Below are 21309 nucleotides of genomic sequence, written 5' to 3'. Positions count from 1 at the left end.
ATGGTTGGCTTCGTTCCTCGTATGATAGTTACGTACACGGTTGTGTACACGCATAACTAATATCATGTGTTCTTAACTTTGATCTATCAAATTATCAATACAAAATGTACTAAGTGATCAAAACGTTACGCGTACACAAAAAGCCCACAATATCGACTAATATACAACTGAAAAACTTATTACACTAATATTTCGCATAGATTACTTTGATCCATCATCATAGATTTATTGGGGGTGTCCTCTCAATAAATCATGTCAATGCTATATATTGTAATTATGTACAAGTTTTAGTATACATCGAGAAATGAAATTCATGTTCATATAGATTGAGTCAAAATGCGACAAGTCGAAATGGATTTGATGGAAATAGCCATTTATGGATTTTTTCTAAACTGTACAATCGTAACATTATATCTAAATCTTAAATGTGTCTTACCTGACGCGAGCGAGGGTTGATTGTAATCACTATTCTACAAGTGCTAGTTGTTTACCATTTCAGTATCACGGACACGATTGATACCTCCAGCGAGCGGTTTGGAACTTTGTTAAAAATGTGACCCACGGATAGAAAAAATTCGATACACTCCTCATTATCGGGTACGCAGTTTTTCAAATAGGAATTTAAACCCCGGGAATACATTTGATATCGACAGATTTGTAAAATATAAACTAGTAATATGATAAGAAAACCAATACGAAAATTAAATTCGATACACTTGACTGTTTATCAGGTAGGAATCTAAAACCATGCGTTGAGTACAGTTGAGGTGCGAAACTGAAACTCGACCACAAAATGTCAACGATTTGGATTTCAGCCATGATCCAGTTCTACGTTATGGGTTTAGATAAAAATATGTGAAAAGGTAAATTAATATCCTTTGTATTTTCGGTTTAGAACAATGTATGATATATACGTGTTTGGTTAGCGTTGAAAATAGTTCATTTTTTAGATACCTATTATAATAATCGAAGATTTAACAATTTTTAAAGCATAACTGTGGAACTAGGCCCGGACCGGGCTAAAGTATGACAAGCATTTTCTTCTCGTATCTATTATCATTACAAATTCATATTGGTTTTTACAAAAGGCATGACGTTTTATCCGCTATAATACATTCCTACTGTCTGCTTAATAGCTTGATTCGGTTACTTATGTTAGAACTGTATACACTACTATATAATATAATATATACATATATTCATATATATATATATATATATATATATATATATATATATATATATATATATATATATATATATATATATATATATATATATATATATATATATATATATGAAGATAGATAAGAAATTCAGCTGTATCGAAAAATGACATTACAGTAATAATTTATGTCATTGTTTTCTTTCGGTGAAGAAAAACCCTACGGATCGAATCACCTGCCTGTGCAGCAACACTGGACGTTTTGTGTTTGGAAAATAATTTTACCAAAATAAATAACGCCTTTATATCATGGATTTTCAGTAGTTTCGAGGAGTAAACTTTGAGGAAGAGAAAGGTATGTGTTTTTTATGGTAGGCTGTATTTCCGTCACAGAAACTGATGCAATGTGAAGGGCCAGACGATGAAATAATGCCTGACATTGTGCGATCCATCGAGGTCATTTTAATCTGCATGGAGGGAGAATTCTAAAACTTAAGAAATAATTTTTGTTCATTCAAACGTTTTATCAAATTTTGCCGTTTTAACAATTTGAGACGAAATATTCTACGTATATATGCGAGACTGCGACATTTTCGATTCGTTACAAATATTCGTTTGGAAATTTATCAGAAATGATTGAATGTAGCGTGTATGGTGAGCTGTGTAGCAATCGAGTCAAATTGTATTCTATATTTCACACATTTTACACGTATCAGTATCTGATCATACAAAGATATTTTCTATATAGATAAACTAATCGTATAAATCATTGAAAGATGATATTCAATTATGTTGGACGGCGATCAAAAACTCTGTTGTATTCAACGTTCCTGGTAGTAGTAACACTGACAAAGGCTGCGTCGTCTATTGCTGCTGATAATGCCACAGTTGTTGGATGTTTTCAAGATTCCACCAAACGACCGCTATTCAAAGCAGTCTTTATTTACACCTACTCGTTGGAACGATGTTTCGAGTACTGCAAACAGAGACATTATTCTTATGCCGCTTCTGTTAAAAGGTGGGTGTAACTTCATGTCCATTTACGGCGTTGTCACGTGACAAATGCATCTATCACCGCGTCTATTTGAATTTCGAAATCGCAAACGACTTTTCCACGACAAGATTTATTTTCTCATTGGATATATTCACACTTGTAATGACTTTTGATTAATATTTGAAGTCACCAATATGCTTAACACAAAACGTTTCATGATCACAGAGCTTAAAAGTGTCTTTTACTCCAGTCAGATATGGATTAGCGGAAATTGCAAGGAGAACCTTGACGGTGGCATCGAGCGACCAACGACGGGGGATGTTCCCGTTCGAGTCGCATCGTGTGGGGGGAACAATGTGTGTCTCTGTAACAAAATACTGCCGCCTTTAACACCACTAGACGGCGCCGTTTGCCAAAATGAATGCGCACCAGAAACTGAGGTCATCTGTGACGCGACTTCCGGTCCTGCGTATCATTCGATTTTAGTTTACGATCTCGAAAAATCTCATCCGAGAAATGACGGTAATTTCAATTCACAATGAAAATAATGATGATGATGTTTTTATTCACGATTTAAATTACAATATGAAGTAGCTGGGATAAATACAAAGTATATTAATATAAAACGCCAGAATCAGTCCCCTTAGAAATATTGGCCATTTTGAGTAGAGTTTTGCGCTAAGCGTTAACATTCTATATTTTATTTAGATCATTCTTCGATCGAACAGAGTAACATCGAGAATGAAGAGGAGGATAGTAAACAGATAACACGAACTGCTCGGAACAGCGACCACAACTCGCATAACTCATTAACTAAATGGGGTGCGTTGACGGAAAATCACTTATTCTTATATGATCATAAAATTACATTCTTAACACCATCTGTAATGCCCAATTAACGCCAATGAAATATTCTCCTGAAGATAAATGTACCATTGCGACTAAAATAAATTCAATGGAAATACCATACGCTGTTATTCATTTTAAGGCCATTTGTTCTTGGTCAAAATGATGGCATTTTGAAGGGCTTAGATGATATTTCTATATTTGCAGAACAAAAACAATATATTCTATTAATTACATAATTTTATTCCGAGTGACTTACTCGAAATGAAATAGTTTTATAAGTTAAAAATGATTTTCGAGGTTTATTTCGATACAGCAAAATTGGACTAAACCTCGGAAATTTCTTCTTAACCAATATGTCCCCAGGACGTTTCTACGTGAATATTAGTACATGTATTTATATTGTAGAGTTTTACCGCGGATGTCTGATCGATTCTATGTCTAATCCTGTTTTTGGTAGTTTTCTAATGGGAGTTATGCATCCCGATTACTGTTGGACAAATTGTAATAAACATAACATGCGTTACGCTACATTTTCACTCGGGTATGAATGTTACTTTTTCTTTTACTTTTGAGATTTTTTCTTTTTTTGCTAAAGAAATTTCTTCTAAACATATTTGGAGCAAAAATGTCTATAACATGTAATAACTAAATCCTTCATTTTCTACTCCTAGTATGTAATAACTTATAAAGTTATGTTATGTTATCGACCACAAGTTCTTCGTTTTCCAGGACCAGAAACTATACACTATGTTTTCGTCATTTATAATCTACAGTTTTGGATGTTTTTGTGGCAACCGATCAGGAGATCATTTAACCAGAGCCGATGAATCCCGGTGTGATATACCGTGTGTTGGTTTACCCAGTATGAAGTGTGGGGGTCGACCCTACACTAACGCATCAGGCGTTTATAACTTGAAATCTGTGTTTAAAATTCCACCAGGTATTGTACGATCACTTATTAGAACTTTTACTACGCTCTGCGTGATTTAAATTTTTGATGTTTGGGATTTGTAAAATGTCTTAACATTGAAGGTACAAAGTAGTTAGAATTTCCTTGTCACACACTGAATTGTCCTAATTTTCCAAGCCATCTCATCTCTGACCAAAAACGACGTTTTTTGCTACCACTATTCATTTATTGGCAGTTACACATGTTTACTGCCGTGTCGGTAGATTAAATTGTGTATCCTTCTATGTCCCAAAAACTTTTCAATAACATAATCAAAATGTCATGTTCGTTTATCATTTTAGAAGAGTATTTAGGTTGTTATAAAGATTCGACCGGTGTTCAACAGACCGTATTCAAAAATCACATCATAACGACAGGCATGAAAACATGGCGGGATTGTCTAATACATTGCCTATACGCCGGATATACACTGTCGGGACTGTCTCAAGGGTAACAACGACCGAGGGACCGGTTCCACAAAATGAAAATATGTATATGATTTCATTTTCAGCCGAACTCGTTCAAGTGGTCACATGAATTGAGGATTTGATATTTCTAGTCCTAATTTGCATATTTCCAATTCAATTAACTGTTGAGTGTTGAGTCTCCATTTGGATTTGTTGTCAATATAATGACCGTCCCAGCTATAACGACTAAGCAACGAGATTGGCTGCATTTCAAATTTATAAAACAAAGCAGAAGTTTGTTCTATGGTTATCTAAGTGTAATGACAAAATAGGATGAAAGATAAAATTGATTGATAGCAATTGGCGAGCTTTGTGTATTTTTTTCAGTGTTAGGAAAACTCTCTACGGTCGAAACAAAATATTCGTAATTTTTCAAATACATGTAAAAAAAACTTCATATTTTCAGGTTTGCTTGTGGATGTAGTAAAAGTCTGGGTAAACTGGTTCGTGTGGTCGCCTCGAATTGTGCGTTTCCCTGTCGGGAAAACCCGATCGATCAATGCGGCGGCCCGAAAAACTCTAGCGGGATATTCACTGCCGTTCATAACGCTACACGAGGTTCAAATAGTTTACTGGTTTTATCATCATCCTGCTAAAAAGCAATATTCGGGTAGAGTTTATAAGGGGTCTGAATCATTGTTTTTCAGGATTTGAATTAACAACAACTACACAACGAACAACGATTTCAACAACCGTTGCTAAAACTTTGGAAACTCCATCACATCAACAAACGTCTACAACTGAAACTGTAGCTTCAACGCCCCCTACGACTTCTACAACCGAAACAGCATCTACAGCGCCCCCTACGACTTCTACAACCGAAACAGCATCTACAGCAACCCCTACGACATCTACAACGGAAACTACATCTACAGCGCCCTCTACGACATCTACAACCGAAACTGCATCTACAGCGCCCTCTACGACAGCTACAACGGAAACTACATCTACAGCGCCCTCTACGACATCTACAACCGAAACTGCATCTACAGCGCTCCCCACAACGTCCGCAACTGGAACTGCATCTAGAACACATGCAACTGATACTACGCTAAAAACAGCGCCACCTACCGTCCGTTCACGATCTTCCCCAAGCACTGTTCAAACGACTACTGATTATCATCACGATCACGCAGGTTTCATTGTATTTTACTAACTCAAAGCTATACGTTCTCATACCAGATGGTATTTCAATCATTGGAAAATCCTACGTACTTCTGAAATTCCTCTCCGTTTTCTAATCAAAAACAATTAAAAATCTAAAAATAGATATTCCATCTCTTTGAAGTAAAGACACATGCGGTATTTAGTTAATCAGAAAGCTGATCTTTTATTTCGATGGCCAGTCAACAGGTCGATAATATCGATTAATTAACACACTTATATTGATTGGTGATTTTTAGATATGATCGGTTGTTTTTCGTTACCACTCAGCGAGTTTAATGATGTCGCTATGCCCGGTACGCTAGAGGGATGTTTGGAATATTGTCGCTATTCCAGATACAGATTTGCGGCTATTGCTGAAGCCGGGTAGGTACTGAATGTGCCCCACTGCGAATTGAGCGTGTGATCTAACGAGAAATGGAACAGTTCACAATGTATACGTCAATTCTGGACTCAGTTCCACTGTACTCGGTTAAATTTGACTCGGGGAAATACTTCATCTTCAATGCACTCTTAGAACACAGGGTTGCATTGTAGAACTATTTAAGTGTCTTCAAAGAACCTTTTTTATGGTTCATATTCCCCCAGGGAAAGGTCGTTTAAAGAACCATTCGATCCACGGAGAGTTCTCTGGAAGAACCCTTTACAACATCTTCAGATGGTTCTTGACAAGGATAAAATCATAACAAAATTCAGATACTCTATCTTTAGGATTCCACGTTCATGTTTTGACGCCTTCCTTAATGCTCATTGAGATAAATAAAACTAGACGATAAAGAAGCGTTTAAAATGAATATCAACAAAATACTTTGATATCAACAATATATTGAAATATAGATAAAGAAGCGCCCAAATAGGTCATGTTTTATCTTTTGTTAATTTGAAAATGTATGCAAAATTGTAATCTCTCTCTTGCAGGTTTTCGTGTATCTGTAATCATTATTTCACGCGGATTGACCCGGTAGAATCGTCGCGTTGCAATCGGTCGTGTATTCATGAAACCAGTAAAATATGTGGTGGTGACCGTGACGTCATCAGGAATATCGTCTATTCAAATCTATACGATCTACGAAGTTATAACAGATTACGAGGATACCGTAGAAAATAAAACACGGACGAGATGTATAGATTTTTAAGCCTTAAGGTTTTTTGTGTACTTCCGTGTTTCTTATTTTTGAACACTATCGGTTCTGGATAACGGCCGGGTTCGAATCCAGCTGGCTGCTTTATCTAGAGTGTGCGGGACAACACATCAAAGGCCGTCGTGTGGTGAGGTTGAATGCTCAATCCAATGGTGTCAATTTCGGGAAACCAAGATCCGAAAAAGAAGTTTGGGGGCCAATCCGACTCAGACATGACCAATCAATGTGTTGGAACCAGTCTATAGTTTCAGCTCATCTCATGAGTTAACTCTGAGTCAAATGTTAAACTGTGGAAATGGATCTTTTCAACCATAGACCGCATGAAAATGCATCGCAAGGAAATGTTGAATAATGAAGTAGATATTCATTCTACAATATTCAAAAGAAAGTTTATTTCAGATTCCACGATCTCAAAATTAAAACGTCTCAAACAAACAATTTTTCACAAAAGATTCAAAAAATCAAATCTCGTCACGCAACGCGTGTCACGTGTGATTTTCTCGTGAGAACTCAGCTACGTAATTTCCTGTATAAATGATTCGGTTCTGTTTCACCCATTATGATATCCAAACAATCAGATTTGATATCCGGCTGCGTACGTGAAAGTTTTATCTGTTCCAGAAATGTTTTTCGTCCTGAAATTGAAGAAAGAGCTTTAAGCATACAGATTGTATTCAGATAGCCAGGGGTAGGTCGACTGTATCCTTCAGCGTAACAGTTCACAAACTAGATTAGTAACTAGATGAGAATCTGACCGCTGGTGTGCTGCTGAATCAGACCGCCGGTGTGTTGTCGTTAAAAACGAAAATTTTATTAAATTAGGCAGCCAAGAAAATTCACCTCAATCAGTCGCTTGCCGGTTCAGACTGAATGGAAGACTGTTTGAATGAACCGAAACCGAATTTCCCAATTATGTACATCGATTTAAACAAAATACTTTTGTAAACTCGACCGCCGATCACACAACTATATCTGTAATTCGATTTCCGATTTCAAAATCAAACCCCCTGTTTCGCTTCCGGCGGGTGTGGCGGATCTGTTAGGGACACTCAATCAAAAAATCAAACGAAATTCACCAACCAAATAAATAACAGAGACAATCCCTATTTTAAGATAACAAAAAACGAGACATTTTCGACGGATGTGACATAAATGAAATATGAGATGGGAAGATATAAATGTAATTCTTTTTGGTTCTATTTCTCCGGAACTCTCGCCGCAAATTAATCAACCTTTTATCATCGAGATCCTTGAACCTCGAAAATCACAAATATGTACGTCATACATAATAGAATTCTATGCCGTCCACTTGCACGCGCTTCATTACTTTAATTAGCACCGAAACATGAGAATTTGCTACGCAATATTTATTATCATAGTTGCTTTTATAATCACGAAATGGATCGGATGTTATCAGATAGTATCAAATAGTATCAAATAGTATCGAAGAGTGTCGGATAGTAGCGAGGCGAGTGGGCGGATAATTATTAAGTTTAGTGAACGTGCTGCGCGTAGTATTTCGTCCTATCCGTACACAGAGAGGAACTGACGAGTGTCGAATTGAATATAATCATAGGTAATGAATTATCAGATATAAATAGCAGTAAATGATATCTCAGAGATTATTGGATTAACGATGACGTTTATAGTAATTACTAATATTTGAAGGCAATACAAGGCTCGCAAAATAGATCGATCGAAAAGTAGAAGGACATATCCGGCGTGGTCATATCCCATGAACCACAATCGAAAGAAACTGTCGGATTTATCTCGACGATTCGACTCAAATACTATTCGAGTTTTGATAATGGCTCCGAGTTTTATGTAGTCAGACTATAACGACGCTTTTCTTACAGCTAGCTAGTTAGTTACTCGCCAATGGAAACCGATCAATGAATAAAATCCTCTCGTGCGAATTTTGAATGAAAAATTCCAACCGCCTAGAAAACGGATACACTAGAGACACCGCTTGATGAGTAAAATAATATTTCGAAGAAAGAAATATAATGAGTTTCTCGTGTAAACTTACCGAGCGGAACATCCACTTCATAAATGATTGGATTCGTCAGTTTACGGAATATGCGCACACACAGTAAAGCATCCACGTTCAATGAGAATATTCGAGGGGCCCTGAAAAAAAAGACAAGAAAACTTAGTGACGCCTAGAAAAATAACACATATACTTAAGCCTTCCTGTTTATTAACAAATTCCAGTGTTCGAGTTTTTGAACTCAATTCAGACTAGTCGCAGTAGATGTAAATAGAAAGAAATGGTGGTTTGTTCTAATATACATATATGCCGTACTTATTCATCCTCGCTTGCCAGGGGTCCGGTATCACTCCCGAACTCGCTTCCACCAGTTCGGGGAACAGCTTTAGCGTAGTGGGTTCGAATCCCTTGACGGGTGAAGATGTACTTATTATGTATGTACAGTTGTGACTTTTCAAATATATATGATATTGATATCGATAAAAATGAAATGACCTCAGTACCTCAGTAAGTAAATATTTCCCGCCTTTTTATAGCACTGCATATTAATCCACGGCTCCTTAAACTGATTGTCGTAAAACGAGACGGACTGCGAACCGAAATGAACCGTCTTAATCATTTTATCCGTATAATCCCATTGACCTTGAAGTTCACGGTCGAAATAACAGCTACCTGTGAAAATAAAACGAGGTTATTTATAATTAACAAATGTTTCCACTTCATCGAAGAAGACATGAGGGCAGCCGATATGTATAACACTCTAGGCCCGGGCCTACACGTTGAGAGCCAAGTCTTTTGAAACACCTTTTTCTAATTCCATAAACTTGCTGGACGGGTTTAAGGGTCTAAATTCATGATATACCGGTATATCAAATCATTTGCTTTTGTTTATTGATGAGAATGATAGAAATGATTTGAAAATGATATTGAGATTATTTGGTGGCATTACGTATGTCATATTGCGGTGCCTTTAACTTTCGATATCCTAGCTATAACGCCCCATGGAACTATATTGAGATGAATCCGCCCCTGTTAGCCAGGTATTTACCAATAAAGGTTTTTGAAAATGCTTTGACAGCAACAGGGATTGTTTGGCGAGTTGAGGGGGGGGGGTGATTGAAATCTTGGGTATGCAACTTCTGTTTTTGAAATATAACTAAGAAACTAACGAAAACAAAAACATTTATGTCAATGATGCATGCAATGATAGAAATTCTTTTTGACGAAGGAAGGAAATGAAGGGAGACAACTTTTCATTCAATAACTGGTGGGTGTCCGTAGCAATTGATTATCATCTATTGCGGGATATTAGACTGGACGTGTAGAGATTGGTTCTAATAGTGACGGGAGAGACAGAGATTACTACTGTTTCTCATAAAACAAACTCGAGTCGACAATGATATAGCACCACCAGCAGCAAATAACCGCGTTCATCCCGCTGTGTCGACATCTCCGCCTTCCTCCAAATATGTGTAATTTGCTGCTCTTTACATTACGCCAATTCGAGTCATAATTCTCATACAGAGAGACAGAACATCATTTGGGTCGGAAAAAGACATTTTTTCAACTTTTCTTCAAATACTGCGACAAAGCGTGTCGATTCAGTTTGTTAACAATTTCTTCCTTTACATATGTAACTAAATGACCGCAAGTCGCGTCGATTGGTACCGTTTCTGATAGTAAAACCATTCTCTTAGATAGTGTCAAATTTAGTTGACTTTGCCTTATTACATTATCAAATGTGACGTCACAGATGAAGGGAAGTTGGGCCGCGTACTTTGGTCTTTTGCTGGTGGTGGATGAAGCTCCATATTGTTCGGATTTATACTTCCGGTCGGTGCTCGGAGTTCTCTTACTTCCGATCACGTGATACTCGCGTTTGTTTGCATATGGCATCGAATGGCAAAATAAATAGAGCGGTCTCATGAAATACCCGGATGTAAATATTGATACCGGTCGGCGGAGAATATCGAGTCATTTATTGGGGGTATTTCAATTATGTTTAGAGTGAAAATCTCCCTGCTTTTTACAGTACACAATACGCTCCATTTACTCTTTAATTAGCCATGTTTCCACCTATATTCCATGTTTCCACTGTTATAGCTCATGCAGTTGATCGGTAGACGTTATAAATATTTAACTGACGCTAATAGTCAACATGAATGATGACGATGATGAATTATATACGTTGTGCAACATTTATCAATTATGAAACAATTGTTTTCGATATAATGATGCCCTTGAAACGGGCTGGTGGAACTGGTCATCGGGTGTGCTGATCTGGGACCCCGACGAACACTTTGACATTTTTAGTGTACTAGAATCAATTCGCCATCTGGCTGTTTTAGGCATCGACGATAGTTAGAATATCGTCTTCAAAGGCTGAGACATCTTAAGACCAGAGTCCGATTTAGACACTGCCTATTGTAAATCTATTGTCTACTCAATTCTTGACGTTGAAACTGCCGTTTCGGATATAGATTTATTTCTATCCATCTTCAGGGATTTCAGAGATTTATCTAAAATATGACTCGGTCACAATCGGCAACCTCTTCTGAAAGGATGATAGAATAAATTCAGACAGAATTCAGAGTAGTAAACCCGGATATAAAAAGTGTTCTCACAATTTGAAACAAGGGCGGAGGGCGGATTCGTTTGTCCCAACGTCAAAACGATGGCTGAGTATCAAGATGTTGCTGGTGAATCACTTTTCTCGTGTTTGGTGTAATTGTTTGTTGTTCTAGTAGATTGTAATTGTCAGATCCCGCTCTCGGAAGTTTAAGTGGATTACGTTCTAATCATGTAAAATGGCGGTCTAAACAAGCGAGTTTAAATACGGTTATCTTCGAGCGAAAACCTGATTATTATCGCCTGGTAAACCACGCATGTTTCTATGTTTAGACTGTGATCACTGTCTTCTCCGTTATTTCGGTGGAAAACAAAGTAATGACGCGAAGGTTCAGATCATTACAAGTTGTTTACAGTTTGTCGATGTTAACTCCGGATGTATGTCTTAACTTTAAAAAGATTGAGAGAGAAATATCAGAATAATAACCATGATTTGGAGTGGTGACACTAAATGAGAAAGTGATAGAAAAGAATTCAATGATCGGAGATTTAAAGTTTAAGTTTTAAGTTTAAGTTTAAGTTTATTGAAATAGACCATCCTGGTCCTTAATTTCATACAATAAGTTTCTATAAATACAGTACTTTCAGAACTATACATTACATTTCGGAAAATATAAAATATAATATGTCCTAACGCCGTTTCTATACCGGCACCCGTCACTTAGTAAAGTTGTAAAGGAACGGAGCTGAAGAAACAGGAGACACCTATTTCTCAGCCTAAAACCTAAAATTGTAGGTTCTACCGAGACTCGAACTCGGATCGCTGGATTCAGAGTCCAAAGTGCTAACCATTACACCATAGAACCGGCTGGGAACCGATTGGTGCAATGCCAAATCTTGTTTACGCTGGGTCGGTAAAAGGGTCACGTAGGAGATGGAAGGGAAATCAGGGGCGGGTCCGAGAGTTGTAAAATGGGCATTAGAAGTGTATATGCAAGACATCGACCCGTGAATGCTACAAATTTTGTTCAAGGGGTTATGGAATTTCTGTTGATAGACAGTTGAGCTGTGTAAAAGGTCAAATGATGACATCGCGATGAATTTGAGAAATGGGAAGGGATGGGGAAAATCTAGAACAATATAATGAATAGTGAATGTTTATCTGTCTCTTGTCGCCTCCGAGCTAATATCAAACCTCACTAACTACTGCTGCTACTGCTGCTACTAGTGCTGCTTGTCGGGCGCTGAACGAACTCAGAAAAAAAATAAAAGATGGAATTTAGATTTAGATTTATGTGACCGACATCGATTAAGAACAGACACTCAGAACTGCAGCGTAATTATCTGAAAATCTATCAACATACATTAATTGAATCGTTAAAAGAAACGATGCTGATCAGTTCCCTAAATCCGCTCCTGTATTAGCCACTAACCTACCCATCCACAGGCGTATGTACTTATCAGCATAGATAGCTATGATGTTGTCTTTTGAATCTATGAAACCTGAACAAAAGACATCGATTCGTCAAAAGTGAAAAGAAAAAAACACAACGCATTGCGCTATGATGATTCAAAAATGAACTTTAGTGAACTTCTTCCGTGAAACGTCTACGCGTCCGAGTTAAATGTGAAAAGCGGGGGTGATTCAAGAGGTGTGAGGAGGCCCTCTTCAAAGAACTATCAACAATTAAACCAGCTGTCAATTCCCCCGGCTCCTTCTCAAGAATCTCCAGACTTTCCAAGAAATGTCACACGAAGAAACTGGAAACGTCATTGCGGTGGTCTGTATACAACACCTCGAATTATGTGGTTTTTGATAAACATCCGATATTCACTCATACAATATTTTCAACCTTTCAATAAACATGAGACTGAGTACATTTGAGACTTTAATTCGAATGAGTTTTTACGAATTACAAACTAATATTGAGGTTTGTCTCTCGCCCGAGAAGAGTGAAGTGTCATCCACGCAGGGATTACTCGATTTACGAATTTCGTTAGGAAGTATCAATTTAGTTAATCGAATCTGAATGATAAATTGTAGAATTAAGGGAATTTGTAATAGCAGCAACAAAACGTCAAGAATCGGGACTAGATTGTGAAATGTTGCATGGCTATGTCAAGTTGAAAGTTTACTCGTAACCCGTTTGATAACTTCGCGTCCGTTTTGATAACTTCGCGTCATTCAGTATACGATATTACAAGTATGTTTTACTTATTATTCATTATGTTTTACTCATAAATTTTCATCATTTTCACATCTTTTTTTTAATCATTATTACTGAAACTTCTTTGCTGAAGGTACCTGTACGTCCATAATTGTCAACTATCCATCTGAAATCTGGCAGGTTAATTAATGATGATAATTATTCAGACTCTCCCTCCTGATTTAAATCAATATTTCTCATCATATTATGTCTTCGTTCAAGTCTAAATGAAGCGCCTGTTTACTTCACAAATCACGAATACTAACTTTCCACCTCTTGCTATTTATAGATATTCTTATTTCCAGGATATCTAGGGGTTAAAATCGGGTTTCGATGATAATCAATCAATCAAGTTTTCTTATTTATAACCTGTTTATGTAGATTATGATATCAATGACATAACTAAAAGCAGTACATTGATTACATTTCTCCTATTTGTGGTAGGTGTTCCCGTGAAGGTTGTATCTTTTTTTGTCGGTCTTATATGATGGAATATATGTATATATATATGTGTATTTGCAGTAGGGCTTGCACCAGATTGCACAGTTTTTGGTTCTCCTTTAGAAATTCTTTGAAGACAAGACTAGATTTGAAGTTTTTGCTGTATCATGCAATTTGTCCCGAATCAATTAGGTTTGGAACGATAACTAACGAAGTGTCACCAATGAGTACGTTTTCATTAGGCCGGCATCGGTCCTGCGCTTGAATTCGAGTGAGGACCCTTGGCAGTAGATTGTGTGTTCGTACCACAAGCGCTGGGCGTACATTCATCTTTAGATGAAAAATAGTTCATCTTCAATTATGTAAACCGAGAGTGAAGTCTGAACCCAGAACAGTGTGGAACTGGGTCTCAACAACTCGCACTTCATTCCCACTTTTAACTGCTGAATGAAGCACGTTCAAACTGCAAGGCAATTTTACGGTTACAGATATAACATCACCCTGGATGAATTTTTGAATATTTCCATGGTTTCTCTGTCAGTCGAATGTCACGCGGTTATACAAGCACACGATGGACACAGACATGATGCCGTGTTTATGGTGATGATAAGTCGGATGTTTCATAAATCGTGTATAGTATGAATCATAACAGCTACAGATGAATAAGGGATTAATCCTAATCTCAATCAATGTGTAACTAGCAGATCGTGTCTATCTCAGAACAGTTCCCACATCCGTCTGACATGTCTCTGTCTATAGACTAGAGACAGTGTCATCTGCACTAAAAATATAATCATTGGTTTCAATGGACGAGTGATGATGATGATTCCATTGAACAAAAAATCAACAATAGGAGGAAAAACTAAGATAGTAGTGACGTTTAGACTCAATTCTATGAGCTATTTGCAAAACTAAGAGAGTAGTGACGTTTAGACTCAATTCTATGAGCTATTTGCAAAGCTAACAGAGTATTCATTTTTGACTCGAGACATCAAAAAATACTCCCTTTTCCTACAATTTCCTACAAATTCCATACTTCACTGATATCGCAACGAAACGAAACCAAATGAATAATGTAACAAAACTGTGGACGTGTAAACATAAGCAAAACATAAACAAACTGAACAGCGTCTTAAACTCCAGCTTTGCATACGTAAGAAGAATTGGTTGTTGGAAGAAGGTAATTTATAGCAAATAAATCAAAATTTGATGAATACTTACAAGATGCGGAGTGTAGAATAAATATGGTCATCAGCGATAATAACAAAACCAAGCGGGTAACTGTGGCAGGTGAGGTTCCCATTTGGAATACTAGTGTCCGTCCGTCGTTAACACTGCAAGATTAAACACTCACGAGGAGATAGATTCGAAGAGATGCGCGGCGGCGTGTGTTATCTGAGTAAAAATCAGCCTCTCGTCGTAGCTAATTGGACTCGGAGCCGACTGGAATTTCACGCGGTTTTATCCGGCCGTTCAAGTGACGATTATTTCCGAGCGGTTACGTGTATTCTCTGATTAAACGTACGCCCAGCGTCTCTCTCTGTCTCTCTGTCTCTATCTCACCGTCCGATACCGTGATGGTTTTAATTATTCACGACACCCACCAACGCGCGGCCGGGCGATACTGTAATATCATTGGATGTTAGAGCGGTGACGTCATTTTCATTCATATCGACGGCGTTTATGAGTGAAGAAATTATTCATAAAGATGTGTATAGATTTGTCTCCATTCAAAACTCACAGATCTCTCCCTCCCTCGTCTCCCTGTCCCTCTCTTCCCTTCTTGTCCTCCTCATTCTCCTCTCTCCTATCCTCTACCTCCCCTCTCTTCCTATCTTTCCCGCCTCTCTACCGCAAAATAAATGCACTTATCGTCAGCTGACTGGTGCTGGTACACGCCAATTTCAGGATTCTAATTTCCACAACATTTCAGGCGTATTTCTGCAATATAGGTTTAATGTACTTGTATCTTTGAAATATGAAGGTAAAATATGAAGAACATAAATTCGATTATTGAACTATAAATTGAAATTGATCGCGGAAGGCAGGTCACAGGTACTTATATTGCCCGTGATTTAATTAATCAGTATTGCCAGTAGGATTTTGAGATAACAATGAAGTGGTAATGATGACGGCACGATATTCTCAGTTTCCACTCGCTAGGGCAAATAACCTTTATTCACAGTGAGGGCATCATCTACGTGAGCCATACCGTGTGCGCAGAGTTGATTTCCGAGCGCTCGTTTTCATTTCAGCGCAGGAGTGCTTTTGGACATCAAAGTGCACTTTTGGGATGTGACAAGTTCTTCAAAAATACTCCCTCCCTGGTGTATGCAGTCTTAAACTTTGAGAACTCATCTGATAATATGCGACATAGACCTCGAATTAGGCCTAGCTACCTAAATCTCATTACATATGAACCTAAAACCAATTGTCAAACAGGATGTAGTCTAATCGAAGTATCAAAACATGAAACAGTATCATTTTTTAGAAGAAGCTTTTGATTATCTAACTTTATTCGCAGCTTAGAAAAACTAAAACACATTGACATTCATGTATAATTCAACAAATCAATAAAACAAATAACAATAATCATAATGATAACAGTATTACGTATTTATAAAAAGCATTTATCATATAGTTTATGTATATTTATGTATACACTCAGACAATGAAATAATAAACGTTTCAATTGTATGAAAAAAGTAAAAAAATCAATATTTACAATTTATGGAGGATTTAAAATCTATGAAAAAGTCGCAAAATAGCGAATAAATGTTCATCTAATTCCTTGACGGCGATAGATTTCAATAGACAATATCTAAAAGAATAAATTAACATAATTAATCTATTCGGCCTATAATTATTTCGCTGCTCTTTCGAGAGAATTTATATTTGTTTTCTTACTAGAATGTGCTGGGATAGAATTCATGATATAAGTTCTGTTGCACGTAGGTTAAGATGTGTGAATAAATCTCCTACCGGTATATCAAAGCAATATAATGGTTTCGACATTGACAGCTCCGTAGCGGAGGTCTTGCGCATAGGTCATTTTTCGTTTGCCAACCAATGTTTGAGACTTGCAATACATAACGACAACAGATAATCAGGATTCAGTTCCACAGTTATGAATCTAGAGTTGACTTTAAGTTAAAATTAGTTCTTTTTCAATGAGTGGACTGTGATTTAATTCTAATTCAGAAATGTGAAACTGGGTCCAGAGAATTTCGTGGGTCTGACATCATATATTATGTTTGGCAAAAAGTCGAAAAGACCCGAGAAAAGCACACGGCTGCAAGACCCCTATTGAACTTAAACCGATTTTTTTGACACAAAATTGAACAAACTGTTTCTTTGAAAATTACATGTAGAAATGTGTTTGCGATGATTAGCTTGTTCCGGTGTAAAAGGCTTCCAATAAAACAACAACCATTCAATCGAGAAATTTGAAGAATATCTGATATCTGATATAATCTTTGATTTGCATATTGAATTATGAAAAACACGTAGATTTGCCATAAAAAAGTTTTTCGTTTATAGAAGATTCATACATTTGTTTCGCTTGAGTTTTTTCTTTAGCCGTATTGTTGTTGACTGTCCCGCGACATAAATTTGAAAAGATCAAAATCGACAGTCACAATTCGATATTTAACAAGCCACCTGTGAAAATGCGATCTAAGCTGTGCAGTCAAGCCCCGATATGCCACCCATCAATGATTTAGGACTTAGCTGGTGTAAAGACTATGGACTAGATATGTAGGGGGTCGATTTTGACTAGTTCCAAGACAAAATTCCGATGTTCAACCTGTAGATGGGTGGGGGTGAAGGTCTATCAGGGGGGCGGTATATCGGAGGTGACTGTATTCGTGAAATGGAAGTTCCGACTTTTTATCTGTGTATCTTTGGTTTCTCTTTTACGGCTGTTTGATTCAAACCTCAGCCGGTTTTTGAATAATCTTCTCGGTCGATTCTGATTTTTTAACCGGATATCGGAATTTCCTCTTGGGCCTGTTACCGTTGACTCTCGCTTTCAGCACTTTGAATCCTTGACAGGCGACGTACGGGTACTCTTCTTCGCGTTTACGCGGCCGCAGATAGAAACGATAGATGAACAGGATGAAGATTAGAAACACGAACCCGAGGGGAAACACGCTCACCCACGAATAATCTAAAAAATATATACATTACATACGTCATACAGTTTGTATTAGCTAGTAGAGGTCCTATTCGGTTATCGGGCTGCTAGGATAATGGTTATTCAATTTAGGCTATGAATCGTTTTTTTTACCGTCAGGTTCTTTACAGTCGGGTTCATCGGCGCTATCTGATGGTCCACACTCGTTCCAGATACCGTTACATCTGTGAAACGATGAGATACATCGTTTATTCGTACAGGTCACTACTCCGTTTTCACTACAAACCGGATCTACTGTATCTTTACCTGTAAAAACAGAAACACGTTTAATACATCGTCATTTACTTCAAGGCGATTTTTGCTCAAAAAATGCTTTTCGATTTTCGTGATATAGAATAACATCGTTTATTAAACGTTTGTCGTGATATGGGTGAGATTTCATTACTCACCACAAGGTCCGTCACTTATTACAAGATCATCGAACAACGTAACATTTCTCCAGCTAATGCCACCGGTTTCGTCGTACCAGTACTGACGAACTTCTATCTGTAATACGTATATACGTGCATTTAAATTTCCCTTTAAAAAACACCTTTCAAATATAACTTGATATTCTAGGACTATGATAAAGATAACTTCATGCCATAGGTCTAGAGGCTTCTATCATAAAAATCACAATCATTTATCAAATCTCACAATCGTTGTTACTAGGGTGTGATTGACCCCGCCCTACCCGTGTTTTAAAACGGTAATATAAGAAAGAATATAAATTTTATCTCATATCATTTACCTTGTATCCAGGACCTCCGATCGCTTCTATCGTTTTCTGTAGATTGTTCCACGGTAATTTCGGATCATGCTCGTACGGAATTGTCATCGCTCCTTGCGGTATGACGTACGAACTATCGATAGGTTTAACGAATATTTGAAAGTAACGGTCCTGGTTGCCCCAGGATAGCTGGCGGGAAATATACCAGAACGACAGACATTTCGGGGTTCGAGCGTCAATGACGTCACTGTACAGCGAGGCGAAACTCCAGCCTTCGTCTTTTGAGTAACCTTGACCTAGATGTAAGCTTAACATGTGACCACTTTCTTTTGGATCTGTCAGAAAAATGAGAGTTACCGGTAAGTAAATGGAAAAACAGTCACAAAGTCCATAGAACATTTTGTATCTGTGATTGTATAGAGGCTATTCAATCTTATTTGCATATATGCAAATTTCAACAAAGACAATCGATGGCCTATAGACAAAATCTTATTTGCATAAGTCGAAGATTACACAGAGATGATGACGGCTGGCGCACACAATGCTATATAAAGGTTATGCACTGTCATATTGGCCGTAAACTGAAGTAAAAATGTCCTAGTTGACGGCCAATATGACGCTCGTGTTTGCATACAGAATAATCACTTTCGAAGTGACATTTAAACATAAAAAACTGATACTCACTAGGACTATGTCCTTGATACGGATATTTAGGTTTCACTGTTTCTATTCCTAACCACAAAGATTCCGGGTTTGAGGCAGCCGTCCATCCACACATAGAACCACTTTCGAAATCACACGAAACAATCGGATCCCCTGAAAAAATGTCATAAAAATGTGTATAACCAATTGGAGTTTCGTTAGTTAGTTCATTAAAAACATTAAAATCAGTATTATATATCTGTAAGAATAATATGTATATATACCTGCTTTTATAACTGTTACCGTTAACAGAATTATGTTAAGGAAACTGATAATAGTCCAAAACTGCATCGTCCTGATATATGGAGATAAAATAGTCGTCATGGTGTATCTGTGATACACACACACACCCGGCTAGAGGCTATCTACTGCGTTGTGGAAAATATTAACGATGTATTCTATCATAAACCAGCGTTAATCAAATCAGAGGTACTCAGTACTATATTCTCTGTTTATTCCTCGGTAACGTTTTGTTTTAATAGTTCTTATAATTTACGGGTTATGAATTCGAGCGCGATATCACTACATGATGAAACGACACGACCTGTGAGTTAAAATCCGCGTTTTCCGATAAATGTCTTCGTCGCTTTGTTCAAACAAAATGCAGATCGATCAGTTCCAATTCATCTCGTATATTCCGATTCATTTTAAGCTCGAAAAGAGCTGGTTTCATATTGTTTCTCCAGACCTGAACTGTTCTGGTGTATCTGTACCAATATGGAAGCTGAGTATGTATGCACGACGTATGATCGTGAATCGGTATTCCGTACACGATTATTTCCAGTATCCCAGACCGCTTTTAATGATCACCGACCACCACAGCGCAGCCATTTCTTGACAAGCAAAATGATCCGAACATGTCTGAAATGTTGGAAACGATGACCGTGAGGAGGAGAGTCGTATATAGAGGATGATACTGATGTTTATGTATGTTATCGGTATAACCGAACGGTTGATGATGTTGATCGATAGAATGCATCAGTTTCCCGGGTATCTCTGTGCTCTCTGTCTCTATGTCTCTCGCTGTGTGTGCATACCGTGTGCCACGGCTCTCTCCACTCTCTCTCAGTCTCTCTCTGAGAGTCTCTCTCTGATGCAGAAGCCTGAAGGAATTATCGATACATAGTTCGGCAGTATGTCTGTGCACGAAAGTAAGAATTCATTAATTGCGTGCAATAAGATTAATACCATGTTCAGCAATAAATACATTTCACACGTATTCAGGAGACAGAAAGAAACAGACAGAGAGGAGACAGCGAGACAGTACTTGATGCATATTCATTTCACATGCGACATGCTGAAGAGAACACAGGGGCTCGTATCAGAGTTGTAGGTAATGTAAAAACGATAATCTGTTAATCCAATGTATAGTATATATAAAATAACTATATATATTATAGACATTGGATTAACAGATTATCGTTTTTACATTACCTACAACTCTGATGCGAGCCCCTTTGGAAGGGAACAGCGAGGGAGAGAAAGGATACAGTATTTGACAGATAATCATGAGTACTTGCTAGAAGTAGAAGAGGGCAGATAGGGGGAGATTCAAAATGTTATCATATTTTCCAGTGCCCTGATATCGAGATCGATCAAAACTAAGGATATTTTGTCGCGTGAATCGCAGGAGAAAATCAGTACAGTATTTATACTTCTATTAATCATCAGAATTTTACCCTTGTCGTTGAGACGGCTCTCGCTTCGGGCTTCTCATGAAATGTATAAATCAAATTAATCATAAGTCGTTCGACGTCTATTTCCATC

General features: G+C 37.5%; 3 protein-coding genes and 1 non-coding gene across 5 annotated transcripts; 1 reads left to right on the top strand and 3 right to left on the bottom strand.

Annotated features, from left to right (window-relative positions):
* The first annotated feature begins 1390 nt into the window (after nucleotides 1–1390).
* LOC141907078 (uncharacterized) lies at nucleotides 1391–6724 on the top strand. The gene is made up of 11 exons (XM_074796649.1): nucleotides 1391–1520; nucleotides 1914–2183; nucleotides 2410–2681; nucleotides 2868–2981; nucleotides 3414–3549; nucleotides 3782–3948; nucleotides 4260–4407; nucleotides 4831–4982; nucleotides 5072–5560; nucleotides 5828–5954; nucleotides 6507–6724. Exons 2-11 carry the CDS (start codon nucleotides 1942–1944, stop codon nucleotides 6694–6696), a joined length of 2037 nt encoding a protein of 678 aa, XP_074652750.1. The 5' UTR covers nucleotides 1391–1520; nucleotides 1914–1941; the 3' UTR covers nucleotides 6697–6724.
* Nucleotides 6725–7137: 413 nt separating this feature from the next.
* Nucleotides 7138–15470, bottom strand: LOC141907669 (uncharacterized). 2 transcript variants are annotated; one of them, XM_074797386.1, is made up of 4 exons: nucleotides 15158–15470; nucleotides 9224–9392; nucleotides 8760–8860; nucleotides 7138–7365 (listed from the first exon to the last, which is right to left on the bottom strand). In XM_074797386.1, exons 1-4 carry the CDS (start codon nucleotides 15237–15239, stop codon nucleotides 7241–7243), a joined length of 477 nt encoding a protein of 158 aa, XP_074653487.1. In that variant the 5' UTR covers nucleotides 15240–15470; the 3' UTR covers nucleotides 7138–7240. The 2 variants fall into 2 exon arrangements, with proteins under 2 accessions (XP_074653487.1, XP_074653488.1); XM_074797387.1 differs by having other exon boundaries at nucleotides 7271–7342.
* Trnaq-cug (transfer RNA glutamine (anticodon CUG)) lies at nucleotides 12083–12154 on the bottom strand. Its single transcript has one exon. It is a non-coding gene; the product is annotated as a tRNA-Gln (tRNA).
* Nucleotides 15471–16484: 1014 nt separating the features above from the next.
* On the bottom strand, nucleotides 16485–20353 carry LOC141907362 (uncharacterized). The gene is made up of 6 exons (XM_074796980.1): nucleotides 19767–20353; nucleotides 19525–19656; nucleotides 18862–19175; nucleotides 18521–18617; nucleotides 18225–18377; nucleotides 16485–18104 (listed from the first exon to the last, which is right to left on the bottom strand). The coding sequence occupies exons 1-6, from the start codon at nucleotides 19864–19866 to the stop codon at nucleotides 17866–17868; spliced, it is 1035 nt and encodes a 344-aa protein (XP_074653081.1). The 5' UTR covers nucleotides 19867–20353; the 3' UTR covers nucleotides 16485–17865.
* Nucleotides 20354–21309: the final 956 nt, after the last annotated feature.

This window comes from Tubulanus polymorphus, chromosome 6 (assembly GCF_964204645.1).
Source record: "Tubulanus polymorphus chromosome 6, tnTubPoly1.2, whole genome shotgun sequence".
Classification (NCBI taxonomy): Eukaryota; Metazoa; Nemertea; class Palaeonemertea; order Tubulaniformes; family Tubulanidae; genus Tubulanus; species Tubulanus polymorphus.
Note: the sequence above shows the minus strand (reverse complement) of the source record. Positions and strands in the feature narration are given on the sequence as shown.